Here is a 23,185-nt window from a genome sequence, read left to right as displayed (position 1 = left end):
TTTTGAGGGAGTGTTTGTGTGCTGTAGGTGGGTGTTTTAACCCTTTAAAGTGGCAGTGATTATAAATATGTGTGCCTGCCAGTTGCTAGCTTTTTTGATGTTTTGTGCCATTATTCCCCTTGCTTCTATAACTTTTGGGGTAAGAGAACTCTGCCTTGTTTTATTAGACCCAGAAGTGACAATTATCTATGACTGATTTCAGGTATAGCTTTGAAAAAAATCATTTAGAAGTACAAAAAAGAACGTGATAATGTAAGAGGGAATGGCTGATCAAAGTAAACCAGGAAAATATGTGAGCAATCAAATTTTGTCATAAATTTATGACAAATCTAATAAAAATACACTGAAACTATCAAGAAGCCTCTCCATGCCTGACCCTTGTAACTCAATACAGTACAGTTGCAACTTATGTGGGGGTTACGTTCCAAAGTCAGCGAGTATAGTTGAAATTGTGTATAGCTGAAATCACTGCACTCGGTGCCGAGCAGCCACCGCCACTGGGCCCGTACAAGGCAGCCAGCTGAGCATGAGCTCCCCAGCCATGCCAGCGCATGCAGGCAATACCATGCAGCGCTGCGCTACGAGCCGTGCCCCGGCCGGCACCTGGCCAGCAGCCAAGTGCGTAAAGCTGAATTTGCATAAGTAAAAGTACACATAAATTGCGACTGTACTGTACTAGACTTCTTAAGTGCCTTACCCACTACAACCTGGAGGGGGAACCTAATCATATATTTTATCTTAAGTCTGTTGCCCCAAAATGTTGCCAATTCATTACAATGCAAGGTAAAATACTTCTGTAATATTACTGAAGTCACGACCCAACACAGGGTTTCAGGCCTAATTTTCCATAGACCATTCTCCTACTGGGGAGAACAGTTTAACTTTAAGTGCACTGGCCTGGAGCTGTGTTGCTTCATCAAAGAGTATAAATAGATGGCAACACTAAGAGCATTTCTAGTATTATGCCATTGCTTGCCAACATGGCATAATACTATGACTGCATGGAATAAAGTACTCCTTCTCTGTAGGTGCCTTGTTCTAAATGGAAATGCATGCTCAGGAAGCTGATGTACTGATGTTCAGATAGCAAATACGATTTTATTTTTTTTTTATTTTTACTATCTTAAAACTATGCTGTTTTTAAGAATGGATTAAAATATATCTCATTTAATTCTCAATATACATAAGAATTTCAATATGAATGTTTAAGAGAGATCTTTTGCAGTATCTCTTTTCATCCTGGTTATCCTATTTAGTGAACATTTTGTGTGGGGTTTTTTTTTTGGTTTTGGACAGGGTGGACCAAGCAAAATAGTACAGAAGCACTTGTCTGGGTTATTCAGTAGCATTGCATCCTTTTATCATCCTTCAAATAATGGTCGATGGCTGGTGAGTATTAAGTTTAAAGCTTTGATGTTTTTCAGTACTAAAAATATTTTAAGTTTTACAGTGAAAATGTAATTCTAGGACAAATGTCTCTTAAGTCCTTCATTTTTAGTACAGTGTTTGTACTGTTTTTTACAGATTACTGTAATCTACTATTTACTGTAAGATAAAATAATGATGAATATACTTTCTCTTAAAAAAATAAATACCAAAAATACACAGGTGTGATAAGGAAGGTAAATAGAAAAGTAGCCAGAAAATGAGCAAATACAATGAATTTTAACTGGGTACAGTGCCAGCTATGAAACTCAGCTTGTCAAAGTAACTTTGCTGCAATTATCTGTTGTACCTGTCAGTTTTAAAGCACCCATGAAAGCGTTATCTTTGGTTAAGTAACAGGTTTTTTAGCATTTAAATGGCACTTTACTAGTAAGGCATCCTCTAGTTTTGTTGAGCTATCCTATATAAATGCATACTAGAGGTACACCAATACATCAATCTATATCATATTGGCACTGATAAAAGGAAAATTGACGTTATCGGCAATCAGCTTTTTGGCTGATGTGGCCGATTTAACGTTGCCAATAAATGCTGCGTGCATGCGCAGCTGCAGCTCAGCACTCAAGTGGCCAGGAGCACAGTCTGGCAGCATGGAGAGCAGCGTCCAGCTGGTAAGTCAGTTGTGGAGGAAGAGATGTGGGCGAGGGAAGGAGTGTGGATGGGGACCCAACTGAGTTTCTTGTGGTGAGGGAGGGAGTGGGGCTGGGGTAAGTGCTGCCCAACCGGGGTGCAGCGTGGGACAGATGTCACTTGTCAGGGGGAGAGTGGAGGATCGGCTCCTGCTTCTGCATGCACCCCAGTAGGGGATGGGGGGGGCATACGCCCCCCAGATCTGTGCTCAGGGTTAGAGTGGGCTGGGCCTGGGGACAGTGCTGGGCTGTTCCTGGTGAGGGGGCTTGCCAGGCTGTTCTCAGGGCAGGTGGCAGTAGCGCTAGAAATGAGGCTACAGGATGGGCTACAGCCACCCCAAAGTTTACTGTAGCCCCCCATTGCAGCATCGCTTGCCCAGTCCCCCCACCAGGAAGAGCCTGCCCTCATCCCGCACACACATCTGGGGAGCATGAGCCCCCCCCCATGCCTTCCCAGGGTGGTGGAAAAGCTCCCCCTCCTCTTCCCACACCCCTCTGGATGAGCTGTGGCTCCATCCTGTGCCCCGTCCTGGCTGGGCACCACCTGCCGCAGCTCTAGTGCCAGTCCCACTCTGTTTCCCCCGCCTCCCCCTCCCCACAATGCTCCTTTCCCCACTTGCCATCACCCCTTTTCCCCCAACAGACTTGCGAGTTGGACACTGCTCTCCAAGATGCTGGCCTGCGTCAGCAATTAGATCAGTATTAGCTGATCTTACTTGTTAAATATCAGCCATTGGTATCAGCCCAAAAAATCTCTGTCGGTGCACCCCTAATGTATACCAAAATCTCATTTTGATTATTCAGTGCAGAGTTAATTTTTGTTCAGTACTCGGCTAGTTGGGTCATAAAATCCACTGCTTAAATATTTGACCTAAAAATAGCATAAAATGTTGGTATTGGATAGAGTAGAAGTAGACAACCTTTTCTTATATTGCATCAGGGTGCTGGTTTAACAGGGCTTAAGTCTGAGTTGGAGGCCACTTCCAACCTAACTCATACCTTGGCTACAGATTTGACTGCTTCCCCTTGCCCCCACCCAGCTTTGCCACTGCTCTTGCTCTGCTGTCCATTAACCAAGCAAATTAGTCCTACCTACTACACTGCTGAAACACCATTCTGGGAGGCCAGATAAAATGACTCCATGGGCCAGTTCTGTATACATATAAATAACATGAGTTTAAAACTTTAACATTATGGTTCGCAACAGAACTGTGTGTATCTGCATCTTTCCCTGGATGGTATTCTTTGAAGTAAGAGATAATGTTATCATTACTGCTAACATTTAATAATAATAATAACAATAATAATAAACTTAGCTGAACTAATGAGAATTCATGCGGTCTGGATTTGTTTTTGTGCAAGTGCATATTGGCCAACTTCTAACACAGTTGCTAGAAGTGGTACAGGTAGCCTCTGTATGGCACATGGTGGATTGGGAGGGAGCAAGGAACAGAAAGCAAAGTAGCAGATTGGACAGGAAGCACAGGAAAGTACGCATAGCAACACATCAGGCAGTGAAGTGGCAATGGAGGGGCACTGGGGGAAAGTGAAGAGCTAATTTGTGGCCCACCTGCCAGAGAGGTTTGCCCCACTGAGTTAAGACAGTGTTTTATATTATTAACCCTTGTTATAGGGAATAGGTGTTTCTTGATCTATATATGTTGATGTCTTTCCCAACCCTCTGGGTAAATAAGAGTCCACACAGTGGGAGAGCTTTATAAAGTCGTGATGCTTAACCTCTACAATCCATAAGCCATATCTGGCATAGGGTTGGTCCATTGGTCCAGCATTATTATGCATCAGTGCAGTCTGGCATGTGGGGGTCATGTCATCTGCATCACAGGGCTCCCTGTAGATCTGAAAGTTTGGCAGTGGAGCAGTGATGGTGTTAATTGCTGTGGCTCTGGGAGCAATTAATGCTGCTAGTGTTCTCTTGCAACCAAATTTCCAGACCTGTGGGGAGCCCTGTGGGCTGAATAGCATGGCTTTGTGGGCCAGAGGCTGAGCACCAGTGTTTTAATATCCTTACAGTTGGGTTTCTGGGATTTTGCATGGTCCTTGGCTGGTATAGTGCAGTTATAGTGCACCCTCTGCGTGCAGCAGACATCTCCATGGTATCTAGTAGTGAGCAGAAGTTAGCGTGGCAAGACTGCCCTCACTGGTGTTAGGAGTCTGACTCTTCAAGCAGCACCTCTAGAATAACAAGGGTAGTTTCAGTATTCCAGAATATTCCCCTAGCATGAGAGTGCAGAGGATGCCATTGAAGATCTTCTGTTACTGGTAAATAATTTTCATTTATCTGATTAGCCACTGTACAAAAGCTCTAGGAAAAATAAAGTGTATAAGCATGTGTTGGACATTTACAGAAATGAGTAGGAGTGACACAGTGTAGCCTGTACTGGTGGGTATATCAGCCTCCATTGCACATCTTGATTACTTTAGATTTTACTACCTTTCAGTAAGTAGTTTTTCCTGTTGTGTAGTTGCTTACGTGTCTTAAGCTACTATGGCTGACCTTTTTTTTTCTTTAACTGCCTGTTGTATGAATTAAGTTCAGGTCTTGCTGATGTCTTCTCACTGCTAATTATTGAGACTGATTCTGTTACCGCTGGTTATATATTCAACAGAACAAGCTGATGAAACTACTTCAGAGATTACCAAGTAGCGTTGTTAGAAGATTGCATCGTGAACGTTACAAAAAAATGACTTGGCTTACACCTGTGCCTGATAGCCATAAACTTACTGATCAAGATGTTACAGACTTTGTAGAATGCATTATTCAACCTGTTCTTCTGGCTATGTTTAGTAAAACTGGAAGTCTAGAGGCTGCCCAAGCCCTACAGAATCTTGCACTAATGCGTCCTGAATTAGTAATTCCACCTGTACTTGAAAAGTAAGTTGTATTGAAACCATAAAAACAATCAATGCAGATTTAAAAAAAAGAAGATGATGATTCAGAGTTTGTGCCTAGAGCACCTGTATAGGCCAGTACAATTCTTTAATTGTTGGGGGGATACTTGGGTTGGGTACAGCTTTTTGAACACGCCAGAATTTAGCATCTGGATTGGTCAAGGTGTGGTGGTGTATAAGAGGATATTGTTTTGACTGGCTGCTGACGTGGCTTTTGGGTTGATAGCTACCATAAATTAGAATGGCTCTTACATGACTAGAAATTTTCAGGGTACCAATGCCAGATGGTTTGAGGAGTACCTCATAGCCAGCTTTGCACCACTCTCCCCTGACCTGTACTGATCACCCTTTTTTCACAGGTCAGGGTCTTGGCAAAAGTATATATAGGCATAATGCGTATTGTGAGTGGCACATGGTGTGTAATATGCTTCGTAGTATCTTGATTTTTCAGTGTGCTGTGTCAGATCACATATTGCATAATTACAAGTCATTACACTATTTAGTCTGTTGCTTCTGATTTTACAGGCAACCACAAAATGCATAACTGGAATGCTTTGGGCCCCTACCAGTGGGTTACTTCTCATTTCACTCTTGCACATGCACATTCACCTTCCCAAAACAATCCATGTTGTGAAGAATTTTATGCTCAGCAACTTCCTACAGAAAACAATTGAATTTTACAGCGTTCAAAAAGTTAGCCTGACCAAATGCCAGATGATATGCTGACTCGAGTTCATAAAAACACTTATTTATATAAAACAAATGTATTAAGTAAACATTGCAACACTATGACAATTGTAAATGAGGCAGTAATGATATTCTTTTACCTGTTCATTCTGAGGCAGCAAGGGAGGTCAAGTGTAGGGATGGGGCAAATGGCAGAGGGGGTAAGCAGCTGAGGCACAAACACTGGGGAGGTTCTGTGGGGGGGGAAGAAAGCAACATAAGGGCCAATCATGAGGGGAACAGGCAGCAGGGGCAAGGTACAAGGGTCAGGTTTCTTGACTCCCCCCACTGCCTGCTCCCCTGCCACTGCTTGTCTTTTTGCAATCACTTTCGCTGCCAAAGCAGTTTGGAGTGAGAACAAATTGAGGACAATAATTATAGTCTGTACAAGGAAAATTAATGCATTTTCCATGTATAGCATCTAATTGAGGAATAGCTTTAAATTCAAAGTTGTCTTGGATTTGAGTAAATACTGTGTGTTAGTTGTATGCAGGTTTGATGGATGAGAGCCTCCTAAAACTCCATTTGTGAGCATATATATGTGTATATATGTGTGTATGTATGAATGTGTATAAAAATAATGTTAAGGCCTTGGATCTAGGCTAATCACATTATGATTAATTCTCTGTGCTAGGGCGGTTCATAACTTATCCATCAATGATTTTCTGAGATAACAGTAGTTAATAAGACTCAGATAACTGGAGCATGTTTGAAAAGAACTGTGTTATGAATCCTTTGTGAAATGAAATCTGGAAAAAGTTTTGACCAGTAGGTGATTTTTAAAAGGAAACTTTTGAAGCTGACATTTGGTACTGCATATCTATTTTCATTGACTATAGTTTGTGTAGAAGCTCAAGGTTATTCCTGTCTCTATTTTTGATATGGCTTCTTTTGAAATTGTATAGGACATATCCGGCACTGGAGACATTGACCGAACCTCATCAGCTCACAGCTACTTTAAGCTGTGTAATTGGAGTAGCTCGTAGCTTGGTATCTGGAGGCAAGTGGTTTCCTGAAGGTCCAACACACATGTTACCTCTGTTGATGAGAGCATTGCCTGGCGTGGATCCAAATGACTTCAGCAAATGCATGGTGAGCATATAACTCTCTTAATTTTTTAAGGTATAAAGTACTATTTGGCTACCTTTAAATTGCTTTGAGACCTCTTTGAGACTAATATTAAAGTAAATGGAAGTTTTGTTAAAAGACTTTGAAGTCATATCTTGGGCTAAAGTTCCATTTCTAATTTTAGAAAGTCTTAAACTACTATAAACACTGGATAACACTATAGTGTGTGTGTTTGAACAGTTCTAAGCATTTTATTAATATGTTGAGTTCTGCTAATCTGTGTATTATGGACTTGCGTTGCATAATATTTAGTTCAGTAATCCGTGCTGTTAACTCAGGGCTGGCAGCATGTATTTGCCTTTTAAAGAACTGATAACACAGCCATTTGAAATCAGTGGAATGCCTTTTGCTTATTAAAATGGGCGCTTTTGGGGTCCTAGATGCCCATATGCTCATTTTCATAGACTTCATAGACGTTAGGGCTAGAAAGGACCTTGAAGATCATCACCAGGGGCAGGAAGTCAGCTAGGGTCAAAGGATCCCGGCAAGATAAGCATCCAAGCATTTCTTGAATGAGTCTGAAGTAGGTGCCCGCACCACTTCTGGAGGGAGTCTATTCCAGGCCTGGGGGGGCTTGGACAGTAAAAAAATTTTTCTAATGTCCAGGTAAAAATAGTCTTGGAGGAGTTTGACTGTTGACCCTTGTTTTCCCTTGGGGTGCTCTGGTGAACAGAAGTTCTCCCAGGTCCTGATGTTACACCCCTTATGTACTTATAAGCAGCCACCAGGTTCCCTTGAGCCTGCGCTTTTCCAGGCTGAAGAGTCCCATGGCTCTCAGCCTCTCTTCATAAGGCCTGTTTTCTTGCCCTCTGATCATGCATGTGGCTCTCCTCTGGACTCTCTCAAGCTTCTCAACATCCTTCTTGAATTGTGGAGCCCAGAATTGGATGCAGTACTCCAGCTGCAGCATCTCCAAGGCAGAGTACAGCAGGAGGATTCCATCCTGAGATTTGCTGACAAGCATCTATGGATGCAAGCCAGAATTTTGTTTGCTTTACCAGCTGCGACATCGCATTGGTGGCTCATGTTCATTTTGTGGTCAGTCATGACCCCCAAGTCTCTTTCAGCAGTGGTGCTAGCCAGTGTAGCACTGCCGAGCCAATAAGTTAGCTGTGGGATTTTTTCCCCAAGGTGGAGTACCTTACATTTATTGCTATTAAACGTCATCAGGTTTGTATCTTCCCACTTACTAAGTTTATCCAAGTCAGCTTGGATCACTGGCTTGTCCTCAGCTGTGGATGCTACCCCCCAAAGTTTAGTGTCATTGGCAAACTTAGCCAGTGTGCTTCTGACACCAGTGTCCACATCGGTGATAAAGATGTTGAAGAGAACCGGTACAAGGACAGAGCTGTGGGGGACACCACTGGTCACGGAGTGCTGTAATGATTTGCTACCATGAACCACTACTCTCTCGGTCTGACTTCAGAGCCGGTTTCCCAGCCATTGGACTGTGGTGTAGCCGAGGGTGCAGTTGGCCAATTTTTCCATGAGGAGGCCATGGGACATCAGATCAAAGGCTTTTTTAAAGTCCAAATACATAATGTCAGTCTCTTCTCCCTTGTCCAGGTGACAAGTCACCTGGTCATAGAAGGAGATGAGATTGGTCAGGCAAGACCTACCCGCAACAAACCCGTGCTGGCTGTCCCTTAGGATGTTGCCCTCAGCCAGCTTATCCAGAAAGGTCTCCTTGATGATTTTCTCCAGAATCTTACTGGGAATCGAGGTCAAGCTGATTGGCCTGTAATTCCTGGGATCTACTTTCCACCCTTTCTTGAAGATGGATATCACACTGGCCTTCTTCCAGTCTTCTTCTACCTAACCTGAGCATCATGAGTTTTCAAATACTTTTGTCAATATTTTGATCAGATATTTAGACAGTGTAAATCAGTGGAAAGGGGCAGGATTTTTGGTAGGCATGCTAGAAATTAGCCCTGTGCCATCCCAGAGTGCCAGTCTGGTCCCCTTGCCCTGATTGATTTGCTTCCTGTCCTGCGCTTCTGTTCTACCTTCTGTTTCCTATCCCTTATGTTACTGTGATGCTTGCCCCTCCCTGATCTGCTGTGTGCCCCACATGGAGGCTGCCCACACACTTGGGGGCAATTATACTGCTGGTTGACCACCCAGTGTAAACAATTTATACAAAACATCTTATGGGGTGGTTTTCACAATTTCATACTTTTTTTCATCGTAACATATCTGCAAATGGGATTGGGCCAATTCTTGGAGGAAAGGTACATCAGTAGCTAATGAGCATGGGAGTTTGGGATACAGCCTCTGAATCAGAACTTCCTAGTCCTTAAATGCTGGAGGCCACAAGTAGGAGAGGAGCAGTAGAAAAAACCTTGGTCATATCCTGCTCCCTCTCCTTTTCAACATCCACTCTCTGCCACTGTGTGATGCAGCATACTGGGCAAGGTGAACCTATAATCTGACCCAGTAAATGGCAGTTCGTACACTTTTATATTTTTACATAGGAGGTAAATATTTCCCAAAATTCAATATATAACAAGATGGCTTTACTAAAAATTCAGTTACTTTGATAGTACTAGTTTTTGTGGTAACTGGTACAGAGATTTCTGCCTGGAATGGAAGATAATTTGCCTGTTTTCTGCATAACTTTCTGGTCAAGCTTAATGCCTCGGCATGAACCCATATAGTTTGTTTCCAAGTCTCATAAGCTTTCGGTACGATAACATAGGAATATATATTAATATATATTTCAAATTCCCAACAGATCACATTCCAGTTTATTGCAACATTTTCTACCTTAGTGCCTTTGGTAGATTGCTCATCTGTACTACAAGAAAGAGATGATCTTTCAGAGGTAAGAATGCTTTGTAGACATAAAATATAACTAATACAGTTTTCCTGTCACCACATCTTCCTCCTTCTCTGGTTATTTTTTATTCTGTTGTTTCCTTTTAAGTGTAGAATAGGTGTGACAATTGGCCTCTAAACTAGCTTTTTTTCCTGCACTTGCCCTCAAAATGCTATTCCTGCATTTGACATAGACAATGGATGCAGAGACCTAGAGGTTAACTGTCCATGATACTGGACACTGAGCATCAGTCTGTGTTGTGGCAAACTGCAAGCCAAAAAATTCAGTTTAATATCTTCACTGTGGCCTCTAATGGCAGTTTTCAAAACTCTGTAAGACACGGGTATCAGAGAGAGATGGCCTGTGGGCTGGATCTGGCCTGCAGAGTCCTGTCATCTGGCCCCTGGTGCTGACTGGGTCCAGGAGTTGACCCAAAGGCAGCATGCAGGGTGCACCAGGTGGCCCAATGTGCTGCAGATGGTGCCCACTCTGGTAATCGCACTGCCCATTTCAGTGCGCATCAGCTTCATCAGTGCTGGCGCAGCTATCACTTGTGACAGCAGTTGAGTGCAGCCTCTCTGGCTGGTTCAAGATGTGTTGGATTTGGCATGCAGGGTGTGTCTGAGGGTCTGCTGTGGTCTGTAGAATGGCCCTGTGCCACTCATCTGACCTGTGGGCCCAGATGGGTTTGACACCCATGATACAAGGAAGTACAGCTTAAGCAGAAATTCTAGGATTTCAGGAACATCTTATGAGGGGACAGATGTTAATGTTGCTAAATCTACCACTAGTTACCACCAATAGTTAAACTTGTTGGCGATGCTAGCTGTCAGGATTTTAGTGGCTGCTTTCACCTGAGTGGATATGTAGCCAAAGTGTGAGGCCATGCGTGTTTGCAGCACAGTATGAAGATTAGACTGTGGCTTCCAACCTGTGGCTACAGAGAAACCCAGGTTGACACAGAACTTAGTATTGTAGTCCGAGTCTTTGTTTACTAACTTTTTAAAAATACTTTCAGTTTTTAAATTTTAGGATTATAAAACCATTTTATTTTATTAAGAAAGTTAAGCATTCCATTTTTGTCATCTTTTACTTGGAAATTGTAGGTAGAGAGAGAGCTGTGTTCTGCTACTGCTGAATTTGAGGATTTTGTACTGCAGTTTATGGACAGGTAAGTCTGTAGATTAATTTAACCAAAGTAACTTAAATTGCAAGCCTCTGCTTTTTTTTTTTTTCACTTACTGTATTGATCAACTTCTATAGATGTTTTGGGCTCATAGAAAGCAGCACGCTAGAACAAACTAGAGAAGAGACTGAAACTGAAAAGATGACTCATTTGGAGAGTTTAGTGGAATTGGGCCTCTCTTCTACTTTCAGTACAATCCTCACCCAGTGTTCGAAAGATATATTTAAGGTATGTGGAAATGTTCATCTGAGGAAGGGAAATATGTCGCTATTTTATTTGTGGGAAGGATTGGTTTTCCATGTAACAAAGTGCTGATCCATTTTGTTTCTTCCCTTCCTAACACTTCAGACTTATTGCAAAACAAAGGAAAAGAGCTAGAAACTTTGCCACCTTTAGTGATACACAAAACCCTCAGATACTTATCATCAGTTAACAAGAAACTAAATCATGGGAGGAATTAAGAGCCTTGGCACACAGTGTGTACCTGTATAATTTAAATTGGTATAGAAAAATTGTGCAAAAATTAGGAGTAAAGCTACATTGGTGTAAACTTGAAACAGCGTAATTGTCCTCTGCTTCTGTCTTGAGGGTGGCTGTTTGCTCTGTACAAATTATTACAAGCTTTCTTGCTACCTTGTTGCAAGGCACTCTGCTATACTACCACCCTTTTTAGTCACCCTATTGGGAGGGCTACATGTCTGTCAACTGAAGGCACTGGGATAGCTTAAGCTGACATACAAAATGAAGTTAAACCCGTGTGTTCAATATTCTTCCTTGCATGTTGTGGTAACTGTTGAATTTTGTCCTTGTGTTACTAAAACTGTAGATTGTTTGAGTGCTTATGTGTTGCTTTCTGAGCTGCTTTGTTGAACGCAGGGTGCCTAAATGTGCCTTCCTTTAGTTGATTATAAATCTTATAAGTGTGTTGTGGTGCTATAAAACTTAAATTTGTATTTCATCTTACTTGCTTAGATGAAATATGTAATTATTTTGATACTGACACTTTTTAAATGTCGCTTTGAATTTCTTCCCTTTATTGATCTAACTTTGGAGGATGTGAGGAAAGGAAGGTACATATTTTATAAATGAGAGAGGTTGGTGATGGTTTTGTCAGTTCCTAGTCTGGAAGTCTGGGAAGTAAGTTAGGGCCTGTTGATCCTCCCTCCGCACACAGGGGGAATAAGATGGTTGTCTTCAGGGACTTGCACAGTAACAGCCTGCTTCCTGTTCTTTCTGTAGCTTTTGGTTTGTTGCTTTTTTTGGGCACTCGGCAATAAGTGTCCAATGTTCCTTCCCAAGGTAGATCCATGAGCATTCATTTTGACAATATTCAAGAGGTACTGCCCCAGTGTGGCATCAACTTGGGCCAGCGCTTATTTGTTTTCAAACATTTAAAGACAAATTTGTAGCGTAATTCTGTTGTAGACTTGTAATGTAAATGCCTTAATGGTTATTTCCATCCTCTGACTTTGTAATACTCTTTCTGCAAGATTTTTTGTTATCATTATTTTCTTTGTGTTTTTAACCAAATTAAAGCTTTTTTTATTATAGAGCAAATCTCTACAAACATAATCAAACTTTGTAGCATCTTTTAATGGATACTACAGAGATGTTCCTTAGCATGCCAGCCATGAAAGTAAAGTCGCAAAGGATTCTGATAGTCGTCAGCTTTTTTTCTTCCTTCAGAAAATCTATACCCAAAATGATTGACATGGGTTGTTTTTATAATTAACCTTTTGAATATTCATTTTAAAATGAATTTATACAACTTCTGTTCTTGATGTTCTACATCCATGTTTGTTCTCCTTTTTGTTTAAGTATTTATATTTGAAAGAACAGGAGTGAATAAATGATTTGCTACATGAATTCCACTCTTTCATGTGTTCATGCGAAAAGACATTGCTCCATTCAAAAGCTCATTAATTAGGTAATAACTTCTGTATTTTGTATTCCACTCAGGTTGCCTTAGAAAAGGTTTTTAACTTTGCTGTTTCAAATATATTTGAGACAAGAGTTGCTGGTCGGATGGTTGCTGACATGTGCCGAGCTGCAGTAAAAGTGAGATGTTATTCTTATTTACTTGAATTTAAAAAAAAAAGGATTTAGCTTTGAAACCTATTTTTTTTCTTACATGGGCTTAAAATATGTTGTTACAAGATGATATAATATCATTTCAGTTCTATGAGATTGTGAGTTCTGCTCTGTAATGTAATACTGTGTTTGCTGAGAGTTAAAAAAATTATGAGGTCAGATTTCAAGCCTTAAAAGCTTGGTTTGAATTGTAGCTAGAGCTGAGCTGGACCATGTTCTTGTTCACTTTATCCTTAATTTGTAATAATGCTTTAAGAGTATTTGATTATCAAAAATACGTAGCTCCAGAAAGTCTTCTTGTTTAGATTTATGGTTGGTCATGATGTTTTCAGTGCCGCCCTGAGGAGTCTTTGAAGCTCTTTGTGCCCCATTGCTGCAGTGTAATAACTCACCTTACCATCAGTAAGTTCAAAAGTTACCTAATTGTATTGTATTAGTTTCATTTTGATTGAGTTTTATTGATCTAAAGAATAAAACTGATACTTTAAAATGACAGTCTGTTTTTCTTTATAAAGTAGCTTACTGAGAAGAGTGCTTTGTGGGGGTGGGTGTTTAAGAGGGCTGTGATAACTAATTAAAATGTTTTGAGAAACCATTTTTGAAGAGCAGTCTAACAAACTTCTTGGATGGCATGCTTCATAGAAGCATATTTGCAAGTAGTTCATCATGGAGCTGTCCAGGTGGCAGCTCCTGGGTTCCCATCTGGCTGCTGCTTCTCCCACTGCTCGTACTGCTGCTTGGCTCTTTGGGTTCTCTGCCCCTGGGCCTGCAGCCTGTAGGTAGGGAGGGAAAGGGGAGTACACAGGGCACCTGGGGCTTGCAGCCCACCAGGTGGTGGGGGGTGGCTCCTACTTATTCAGAAGTTGATTTCTGGGTTAATATTTAAATGTAATTAGTTTTATCTGATCACATTGGATTCAGGGACTTCTGGATGGGTGGGAACACATATGTATGTGTGAGATTTACAGGTAAAAGTGTGTGGTTATTAAATATACAGCAGTACAAGTATCCAGATGTCTTCTGTAGCTTATTTGAAACTCTGGACTTAAATGTTTGAAATCATTTAAACCTCCAGTTCGAGCATTTCATTTCAATTTAGGTAACAGTAGTGTTTAATACTTTTGTCCTTAGATGATGATGTCTTGCATGAAGAAGAGCTAGATAAGGAACTACTCTGGAACCTTCAACTTTTGTCAGAGGTACAATGAAGATCACAATTCTGTTCCTTAATTGAATCATCTTTGCTGTTGAAAGACAAATATTTTACTGCAGCAGCAAACATTCACCCTGTGTTTGAAAGATGCTGAAAGACACTTATGTTAAGCAGGAATGGATGATATTTACCTTGTGTTATGTACTCAGTCGTATACAACTTCAATAAAACTTTAAAAGCCATTTGCCCTAGCACCAGTAATGATGGAGTGGGATTGCTGCTGCAGGAAAGAAATAAAGAAGCATAGAGAGCAAACTGTATGATTTTCAGATGAACCGGAAGACGCTGTTGGTCAAGTCAGAAATTCTGTACATGATGTAGCTTTGAAAGTCCTGGGAGGTTGGGAACAGCATAGAGTCGGAATTTGTAGGAGTCAAACTTATGCATAAGTTTTCATATAACAGAAGAAAAGGCTGTTTTTGTATTTGCTACGTACTGCCAGTTTGAGATCCCTCCTTACCCCCTTTTTTAAAAAAACAGTAGTTAAAGCCAGTGCATATACTGTATTGGGCTTTTGACCTGGTTTGAACTAAATCATTTAAGTTCACATTTGAATGTTTCTCCCTTTTTTATTAGATTACACGAGTGGATGGAAAGAAATTGCTGCCATACAGGGAGCAGCTTGTGAAGATTCTGCAGCGAACCCTACGCTTAACCTGTAAGCAGGGTTACATTCTGTCTTGTAACCTGCTGCACCATCTTCTTCGTTCTACTACACTTATCTACCCCACAGAGTACTGCAGTGTGCCAGGTGGCTTTGACAAGCCTCTTTCTGAATACTTTCCTATCAAGGCAAGGATTTTCATTTATTTAGAATTAGAGGATTTGTCAAAACATTTAAAAATGCTAAACTATCTTGTTTGTTTTTATTTGAAGATTTATCAACGTAGTGACTATGGAAAGTGTAATTGAAAGATACTTTAAATGTTGAAACGTGCATTGCAATAGACTTTATTAACTAGTTTTTTAAATAAGATAAACAGAAAATAATAATACTTCATATTGTAATGAGTAGCTAAATGACATGGGACGTACTTCATGTAGTCATGCGAACATAGGCAATATTAAATGGTGAAAAGCAAAGACTGATACCTATTGTGTTTGTATTGTAATAATATATGGTGAACAGATTTGAGATCCACCCATCTTTACATGTAGCAGTACAAACTGCTGCTACTTTTATGATGAATCAGAAGAGATTTTTGATTCTTTAATATTCCAGCTATTCTTTTAAAGCAAATAGGTTTTTATATCATTTGTCAGAAAAAATCATTAACATAGTAGATATGATTTTCAAAAATGCCATCTTTCTTTTTATCTGTTGATCCAAATCTATACCCTTTCTTTTTATAAATGGAGACATTGCAATATATTAATAATAAAACAAATGCATGTGTAAATAATGAGTATGGAGAATTAGACGGATGTTCCAAGAGTGGTATTTACGTATGATGATCAGAGTTACAAATCTACAATGAAACTCTGTTGTTGCTTTTCAGATTTAGTTAAAATAAGATTAGAGGCAGCAGTAGTGTGTCTGTGTGTATATATCCATGTATTTGTGCGCGCGTGTGTGTGTGTGTGTGAATATATATGTGTATATATACACAAGTATACTTGAATTATTTGCAAGTCTGCTGGTGTATATCATCCTTGGGGTGACGTATTGATGTATAACATGCAAACAAAGGACAAATTGTCAGTTGGTTCTCCAGTCTCTAAAGAAGCCTAATCAAGCTTTCATAAAATAAAATCATTGTAGGTCTCACCATCATTACCTGAAAGCTAATGCAGTTAAGCGTTTATATGAAATGAAAATTAAGTCACATAACTGTGCATGCCTTATAGCAAGAATATACCTTGCTTAAATACTTCAAGGTTGATATGCAGAGGAAGCAACAGTCTTAAGTGCTCTTTGTGTCTTTTAAGTGCTTAGCACATGCTTAACTAGCCCTTCTTATACCAACTGGTAATTGTCATAATTTTTTATCTGTTGCTGCTTTTGTCTCCTGGGGGTTTTTCATATCTTTTCTCATCATTCTGTTGATTTTTGTGGAGAGTTTTGGTTATTTTTCCCCGAAGATGGCAAATTAGCAGCAGACTACTTTGTACAACTGTAGTCTTCACTTCGTTCCTTGTACTAGAATGATTTATTTCCAGGGTCTGCTAAACTAAAAGCTTTATAAATATTTGTAAGATCTTATTCATAGAGCACTGCATAGTCTTAGAGAAGGACAGTGGATAAAGAGGCAATTGGCAAGCAGGCTCGGATGATACAACCGTAGCTAATTTGCATCTCTCGGCCTCATAAGCAGCGAAGAGTGTGCTTATTACTAGCTCATTTCACATCTGTATTTCCTCTGAATATGTCAGATCATGAACAAATAATCACACTAAATTCAGTGGTTGGAGACTAAATGCAGAATTTCTGATGTTCGGTATCTGTTAAGTAGGACAACTCAGCCATGAAAGTAACAGGTCTAAGTTGTTCTGATTTTAGTGTTCATTTTTTGAATATTTAACAGCCCTTTCAGCAGCAGGAAATAGGCTGATATTTTCCCCCTGCCTAACCGGTGGCAGGTTAGGGTGTTATGTCTTGTGGTTGTGTCAGAGGTGACTGTGTAGCTTTACTAATAGGTTGGATGATAGATTTGTGTAGGACAGGTTGGATAGGGATGGTTCTGCCTCTGGCCAGAAGGTGTAAACTATAGATCACTTCTGAAGATCTCTTTTGAGTCCTATTTTTGTTACGACTCTGTCATGGGATGATTACAGTCACAAGAAGAGTAACTACATATCAGATGTTCTGTGGCAAGTCTCCAGTCTCTGTTAATTTGCTTACTTTAAGTATTTGTCTGTGCGCTCCAAATTTGCAGATTCTATAGCGTAATGAGCTCTGCTTTACAGAAATCAAGAAATAAGAGGTACATTGTTAACTTATGGAGAACCATGCTAGCCAGATGCAGCATGAAATGGTTAACTTAAAATTTGTAGAGGCTTTAATTGTGTGCTGAATGAGGAGACCCAATTTCATGATTGTAGCTCAAAATGATAACCATCTTACCAGATTTCAGTCTAAGGTTTTTCTGATCTTTGCTGGAAATATCAAAAATTGAAGTCATAACTAGGCAGTTTCCCTGTCTTCGGGTGGGAAGATTGTCTTGATGCAAATGCAGAAATCTTCAGCTAATTATTCATTTCAAGCTTGTCTTTGTGTTCCAGATGTATTACAGGTTCCTTCCCCCCGCCCCCTTGGGTTGACAGCTGTATTTCAGTCTTTCAAAACCACTTAAATTCATATTTAGGAGTGGTTTGTTATTTTTAAAGGAACAGTTTTTTGTGTTTGGAAATAAGTATTCATTTAAATACTTTTTAAACAAGTGTTTTGCTCTATAATTTGCTAAATGGAGAAATGTTCTACTTCTGTTTGTATAGGACTGGGGTAAACCAGGCGACTTGTGGAACCTGGATATCCAGTGGCACGTTCCTTCGTCTGAGGAAATAAACTTTGCCTTTTACTTATTGGATACTTTTCTTCAGCCTGAGCTCACAAAACTGGAACACCATGCAGAAGGAAAACTAGAAATGTCCAGGTTAGTAATATTGTGGGTTACAAAAGGTGACTTTGTATCTAGTTAGTTTGCATTGCTTATGTTAAAAAGTTAGCACCTATTGCACTGGTATTATTAAAAAATACAGTTAAGTGTATAAGAATAACCTCATGATAGCTGCAAATTTATTTCCTTTTTATTTTTGAACTGCCAAGATAAAGCACACTTTAAAAAAGTCAGCATATGGAAGTTCTTGCATCAATATGAGCCTCAGTCTAAGAAAAGACTATAGTACGTGGACTTGGCTGTTGTAAAACTCAGATAGTATCCCCTAAACAGGGCAAACACTAAACTGTAATGGTTCTCTGTGAAGCAAGAAGTGGGGCTCCTTCTTTCCCACCTTTCTAGGCTCCCATGTATCTATGAAAGCTACTGGGTGTCCTTTGGCTTCTTCCCTCAAGTCCCCAACCAAAAATTTTCTAGTATTATAAAAGCCTTGGTCGGTCGGTCAGTTGGTTGGTCTGTCTGCCTGTCTATAATGCTTTATTTGCACTCTGATTGGCTGACACGTGGTCAATATGAGTGCAAAGAAGCGTTTGGACAGGTGGCAGTGCACCACCATGGTGGTGGGGACACAGGGGAAGGGGCGGGGGAGAGGCCAGTACAGCTGGCCTCACACCCTGCTCCCTGGATGTGGCAGCAGTGGAGCAGATGGAAAGGGGGGGGGGGGATGGGGGAACCACCAGGGCTGGCCTTGGAAGGGGGTGTCCCTTGCTTCTTGGAGGTGATGGCAGTGCCGGGGGGAGCAGGGTCAGGATGCCCCAGGGGATGCGAGGCCACTGGTGTTGGCTTCAGCCTGCCCCTCCCCCTTCTGTCATTACCACCTACAGGGCCTATGAGGCGGTGGGGGCAGGGGAGGAGTGGGCCTGGGCCCGGGCCCAAGGTGGGTAGAGGGGAGGGAGAGCAAGCCCAAGCCAGGGGAGAAGCTGGCTCACCACAGCGGTAGTGGGGAGAGCAGTAGGCCTAGGCTAATGTGGCCTGACATAGCAGCGACTGGGGGAAGGGGGGAGCAGGCTTTCTCTGCTCCCTTGGACCCAGGCCTACTCCTCCCCCACACCCCCTTCCCCACCCCGTTGGCCCTGAGCCTGTTCCTCCTGTCCCCCCACTGCTGTCTGGTTGGCCTGGGCCTGTTGTGTTCATGTCCACCCCCCACCCCAGCAGCCTGGCTTCTTCCCCACCCTCAGGCCTGGTCCTCCCCTACTTTGGGCCCAGGCCCCCTCCTCCCCTCCCCCCCCCCACCATTGTGGTGTGGAGGGGATGAGTGGGCCTGGACCTCAAGCATCAGGAGGGAAGGGGGGAGCAGGCCTGGGGCATTCTTGATGGGCATTTGGATAATATTTAAATAAGAAACCAACAAGAGCAGGAAACTAACCTGGTGTTTACATGTCTTTATTCTGCTTGTATGCTCTAGTTTTGTCTGTATCTGCATTTCTGTGTAAGCTTTTGGTGGCAGGAATCACTTCTTTAATCCAGTGGTGCTCAGTGCTCTGAACATGTAAGCCAGATGAGTGGTGTGGGGCCAGTCTGCAGAATGGGTGAAGCCCTACACTGATCTTTCTGACCCTTCATTTCCAGACTGGGCTATGCATCGAAATTGGGTGCTGTCTGGCTGGTGGAGGCTCCTATCTTTTTAGTTTTGGAAATCTGGCAGTAGCTCCCCTGCTGTACACAGAAGCTATCAAAAAAAGTTGCTAATAGCTACTTCAGTGTATACATTTACAGGCACTTTAATCCTTTTCAGTTTTCCTTTGTAATGAAGTTATGAAATCGGATTTAGTCTGCAGCCTTTTTTACAACTAAAAAGTCTTTAGGTACTGTTTAATCTACAAGTACTAAAGAGATTGCAGTGAAGGATCCTTTAAAATGGAACTGTCTAATACATTGCCATGGCCAAATATAGCCTGGAAAGGTGGGTCATCCAGCCCCAATTTGGGCTTCTCACTGTGGCTGCCATAACCACAGGAGCTACATTTAACTCCTTGTCTGCTTGTGCCAACACAATGGCTCTGGCAGTTGCAGTGAGAAGCACCGAATGCTAGATCTGGAGGTCAGTTGTCCAGCTTAGAAGGAGCTCTTCTATCCAGATCCTGCCCATGAGGCCATAGGAGTTTGACACGCATCCTTAAAATAAATCTGAAACCAAAAATAAAATAATTGCATAGTAATCTCTGGATCATCATGATTACAACATCACTCTTACGCTGCCAGAAAAGCTTAGCATGTTTAAAAAGAACACCCCCCTCCCCCCCCCCCCCCAACTAATATTGTATATGGCTGCTTTCCAGTTTTCCTTTTTAGGAAAACAGTGATTATCATTAAAAAAAAATTACGTCCAAGTGCATTGAATTTTAAATTAAAATCTAGCTCAGTCAGCTTGTCCATTTTACTATGATAGAGAAATACCAAAATAGCATTATTATTGCATATTTCTGTAACATTGTGACTTGCTTCACAGTGGAATATGTTACGGGCTGAAGAACACTTACTTAGTTCTGCTTATGGTGGACAATTTTTTTAAAGTTTAGATTTGGATATTGGACTAGCTAATGTTATCAGGTATTGTTTTCAGATTTAGAAAATCAGGATTATCTACCATTTAAATGAAATTCTTTATCTCAAAGTGCAGGTATTTTCTCTTACTCTAACAATGTAGAATAGCCGATTATAACACAAACAAAGCAGAGGGTTATGGCTTTCTGACAGAGAGATCCTTTCTCAGCTTTTGTCAAGTGGTCTTCTAGATTTGCGAATTAGAGCAGATATTTTTAGTGAGGAGAAACTTAGAAGCTGACCAAAAGAAAATGCTGTCATTTCTAGAACTTAATAAAATTAAAACGAGACTCAATAGAAGAATTAAGTTAGGACAGACAAACGCACAAAAAATTGACTTATGTTTTAAAATGTTTGACTTTCAGAGATGATGTACAGCAGTGTCTCTCTATAGTACACAACTGCCTGATTGGTTCGGGGAACATTCTGCCTCCTCTAAAAGGAGAAAGGATAGCTCACCTGTAAGTAATGTTTGTGATTGTATAATAACAAAATGAAATGTTTTTAAGCTATAAATTTGTAAACGGAGGGTTTAATTTTGTATTTCTAGTCTCATAGTGAATTTTAAGATGATTACTTTTAGTAAATACTTGAAAATTAGCTTATCTTATGTTACCAAGGAAGATATACTGTATTATGCTCATGGCTATAGAAAAACTTGGATTTTTAAGATATGAAATAATAACACTGATTAGTGCTTCTCATGGATAAATGACAATATGCTTTACAAAGGTGGGTAATCAACATTGTACTGATTGTTATTTTACATGTGGAGAAAATCACAGACAGTAACTTACTTGAGTTCAGCGGTAGAATAAGAAAGAGAGGAGTGCTCCTTACTGAGGTTCTGTGCCAATAGCTACTGGACCAAGCAAGGGCTTTCCCTGCTAAAACTGCTTATTTATTCAGTGTTCAAGTTTCCATTTAAAATGCCTGTCTTGTCTGACTGGAAATAAAACACATCCACTGTAACTCAGTATGTTAGTGTCTTGCCCTGATTCCTGTCAGGCAGCCTGAAGAAATAAAGCCATCGGCACTCTGAGCTTCTTTTTGAGGACATGTACTCCTTCAAAGCATAATTTGTGATCTCTGCCAAAGCATTTTGTTACATTAAAAGAAAAGGACAAACATGTCCCTTCTTAAAGTTAAGAAACATATATGCCTGAGTAAAAACATAGGTCTAGAAGGCAAGTCTGGCTGCCAGCACCAGCAAAAATGTTCTCTGGTAAAGTAAATTGCGATTTAAGGGGTAAAGGGAACTAATATATTTTCTGTTGCCCTGCAGTTGTTCAGGCTTTAATTCAGTTGGTACAGTAGGATAAGCATTTATTAAAGCTTGATTATTGATATTGAGAAATGTTGAAATGTAGAAGTTAGACGTATGCATGTTCTGACTCATGCTCCTATAGCACATTAGTTTGAAGAGCATTTTCAAATACTTCGGTAGGTCTGTGTTCTAGCTTTTATGGGTAGAGCCGATGTGGATTCTGGTAGGAAATGGATTCTGAAGTGCTCTGCCCAAACAACAGCCACTTGAAGCATACTTATGGTACTGCTTGGCATCCATTGTCCAGTGCAGGAGGCTAGTGGGGCAGTGGTGACATTCCGATGCTGTTTAATGTGTCATGCAGTACGTTAATTGTAAACACTTCCAGGTGTATGCCAGAAATGTGAGGACAAACATTGGTTTTGCCTTTTGTACTAGGGCCTCAAAAAGGAAGAATATTTGGGTACAGGTTGTTTTTTTGCCCTAAAACAAGTGGAGGAGAATAAGGCACTGTCTACTCTCATATGTGTCAAGGTGGCAAAGAACTCCCTCTCCTGTAACCATCTGTAGGTATGTGAGCATATAAATAGTAAAAAAATATATATTTAAGAGTGTGTACTTGTAAGGGGAATTTTCCCACTCGGTTCCTAATCCCTGTCATACTGTGTAGAATCGATATTTTAGTTTGGTGCTGTTAAAGTATAAGCTTCTTATTAAGGAGTGGGAATCTTTAATGTGTTGCAGTTACCATAGCATCATAGAAATTTAGTGCTGGAAGTTTCAGGAGGTCATCTGGTCTTGACCCCCTTCTCAAAGCAGTACCATCACCAACTAGATCATCCCAGCCAAGACTTTGTCTACCTGGGTCTTAACCTCCAAGGATGAAGATTCTACAGCCTCTCTGGGGTAACATGGTCCAGTGCTTTTACCCTCCTAGTGAAAGAGGGTTTTTTTGTATCTAATCTAAACTTCTTTTGCTGCAACTGGAGACTGTTGCTCCTTGTTCTGTCATCTGCCACTATTGAGAACACCATCCTCTTTGGAACCACTGTTCAGATATATGAAGGCTGCTATTAAATCCCCTCCCCCTCAGTCTTCTCTTCTGTAGACTAAATAAGCTCAGTTCCCTTAGCCTCTCCTTAGAAGTCATGTCCTGGCCCATTTTTGTTGCCCGCTGCTGGACTCTCTCCAATCTGTCCACACCCTTTCTGCAGTGGGGGGGGGGGCCTCAAAATTGAACATGGCACTCAAGATGTGCCCTCACTAGTGCAGAATAGAAGGGAATTATCACTTCTGTTGATCTGCTAGCAACACTTCTACTAATTTAGCCCAGTATGCTATTAGCTGTCTTCAGAACAAGAGCGCACTGGTTCATACTCAGCTTAGTGTCCACTGTAACCCTCGGGTCCTTTTGTGCAGAGCTGTTGCTTAGCCAGTCTATCTCCAGCCTGTACCAGTGCATGGGATGGTTCCATCCTAAGTGCAGGACTTCTCACTTCTCCTTGTTGAACCCCATGAGATTTTTTTGGTCCAATCCTCCAGTTTGTCTAGCTCTCTCTGTATCCAGTCTGACCCTCCACTTATCTACTACTCTACCCAGCTTCATTATC

At 41.1% G+C, this 23,185-nt stretch overlaps 1 protein-coding gene across 2 annotated transcripts in view; it reads left to right on the top strand.

Moving 5' to 3' along the window:
- Positions 1-23,185, top strand: part of PSME4 (proteasome activator subunit 4) — a 114,988-nt gene that overhangs the window by 33,882 nt on the left and 57,921 nt on the right. For both annotated transcript variants that reach the window (XM_090049420.1, XM_090049430.1), the window contains 12 exons: positions 1,297-1,389; positions 4,703-4,968; positions 6,617-6,803; positions 9,574-9,663; positions 10,764-10,828; positions 10,921-11,071; positions 12,803-12,901; positions 13,267-13,336; positions 14,066-14,133; positions 14,724-14,939; positions 17,583-17,740; positions 20,674-20,769. In XM_090049420.1, the coding sequence (XP_089905546.1) occupies positions 1,297-1,389; positions 4,703-4,968; positions 6,617-6,803; positions 9,574-9,663; positions 10,764-10,828; positions 10,921-11,071; positions 12,803-12,901; positions 13,267-13,336; positions 14,066-14,133; positions 14,724-14,939; positions 17,583-17,740; positions 20,674-20,769 (1,559 nt within the window). The remainder of the gene's footprint in view (positions 1-1,296; positions 1,390-4,702; positions 4,969-6,616; positions 6,804-9,573; positions 9,664-10,763; positions 10,829-10,920; positions 11,072-12,802; positions 12,902-13,266; positions 13,337-14,065; positions 14,134-14,723; positions 14,940-17,582; positions 17,741-20,673; positions 20,770-23,185) is intronic.

Source organism: Crocodylus siamensis, chromosome 1 (genome assembly GCF_052110815.1).
Source record: "Crocodylus siamensis isolate JL-2025a chromosome 1, ASM5211081v1, whole genome shotgun sequence".
Lineage (NCBI taxonomy): Eukaryota > Metazoa > Chordata > Crocodylia > Crocodylidae > Crocodylus > Crocodylus siamensis.
This window is presented reverse-complemented; position numbering and strand designations above follow the sequence as displayed.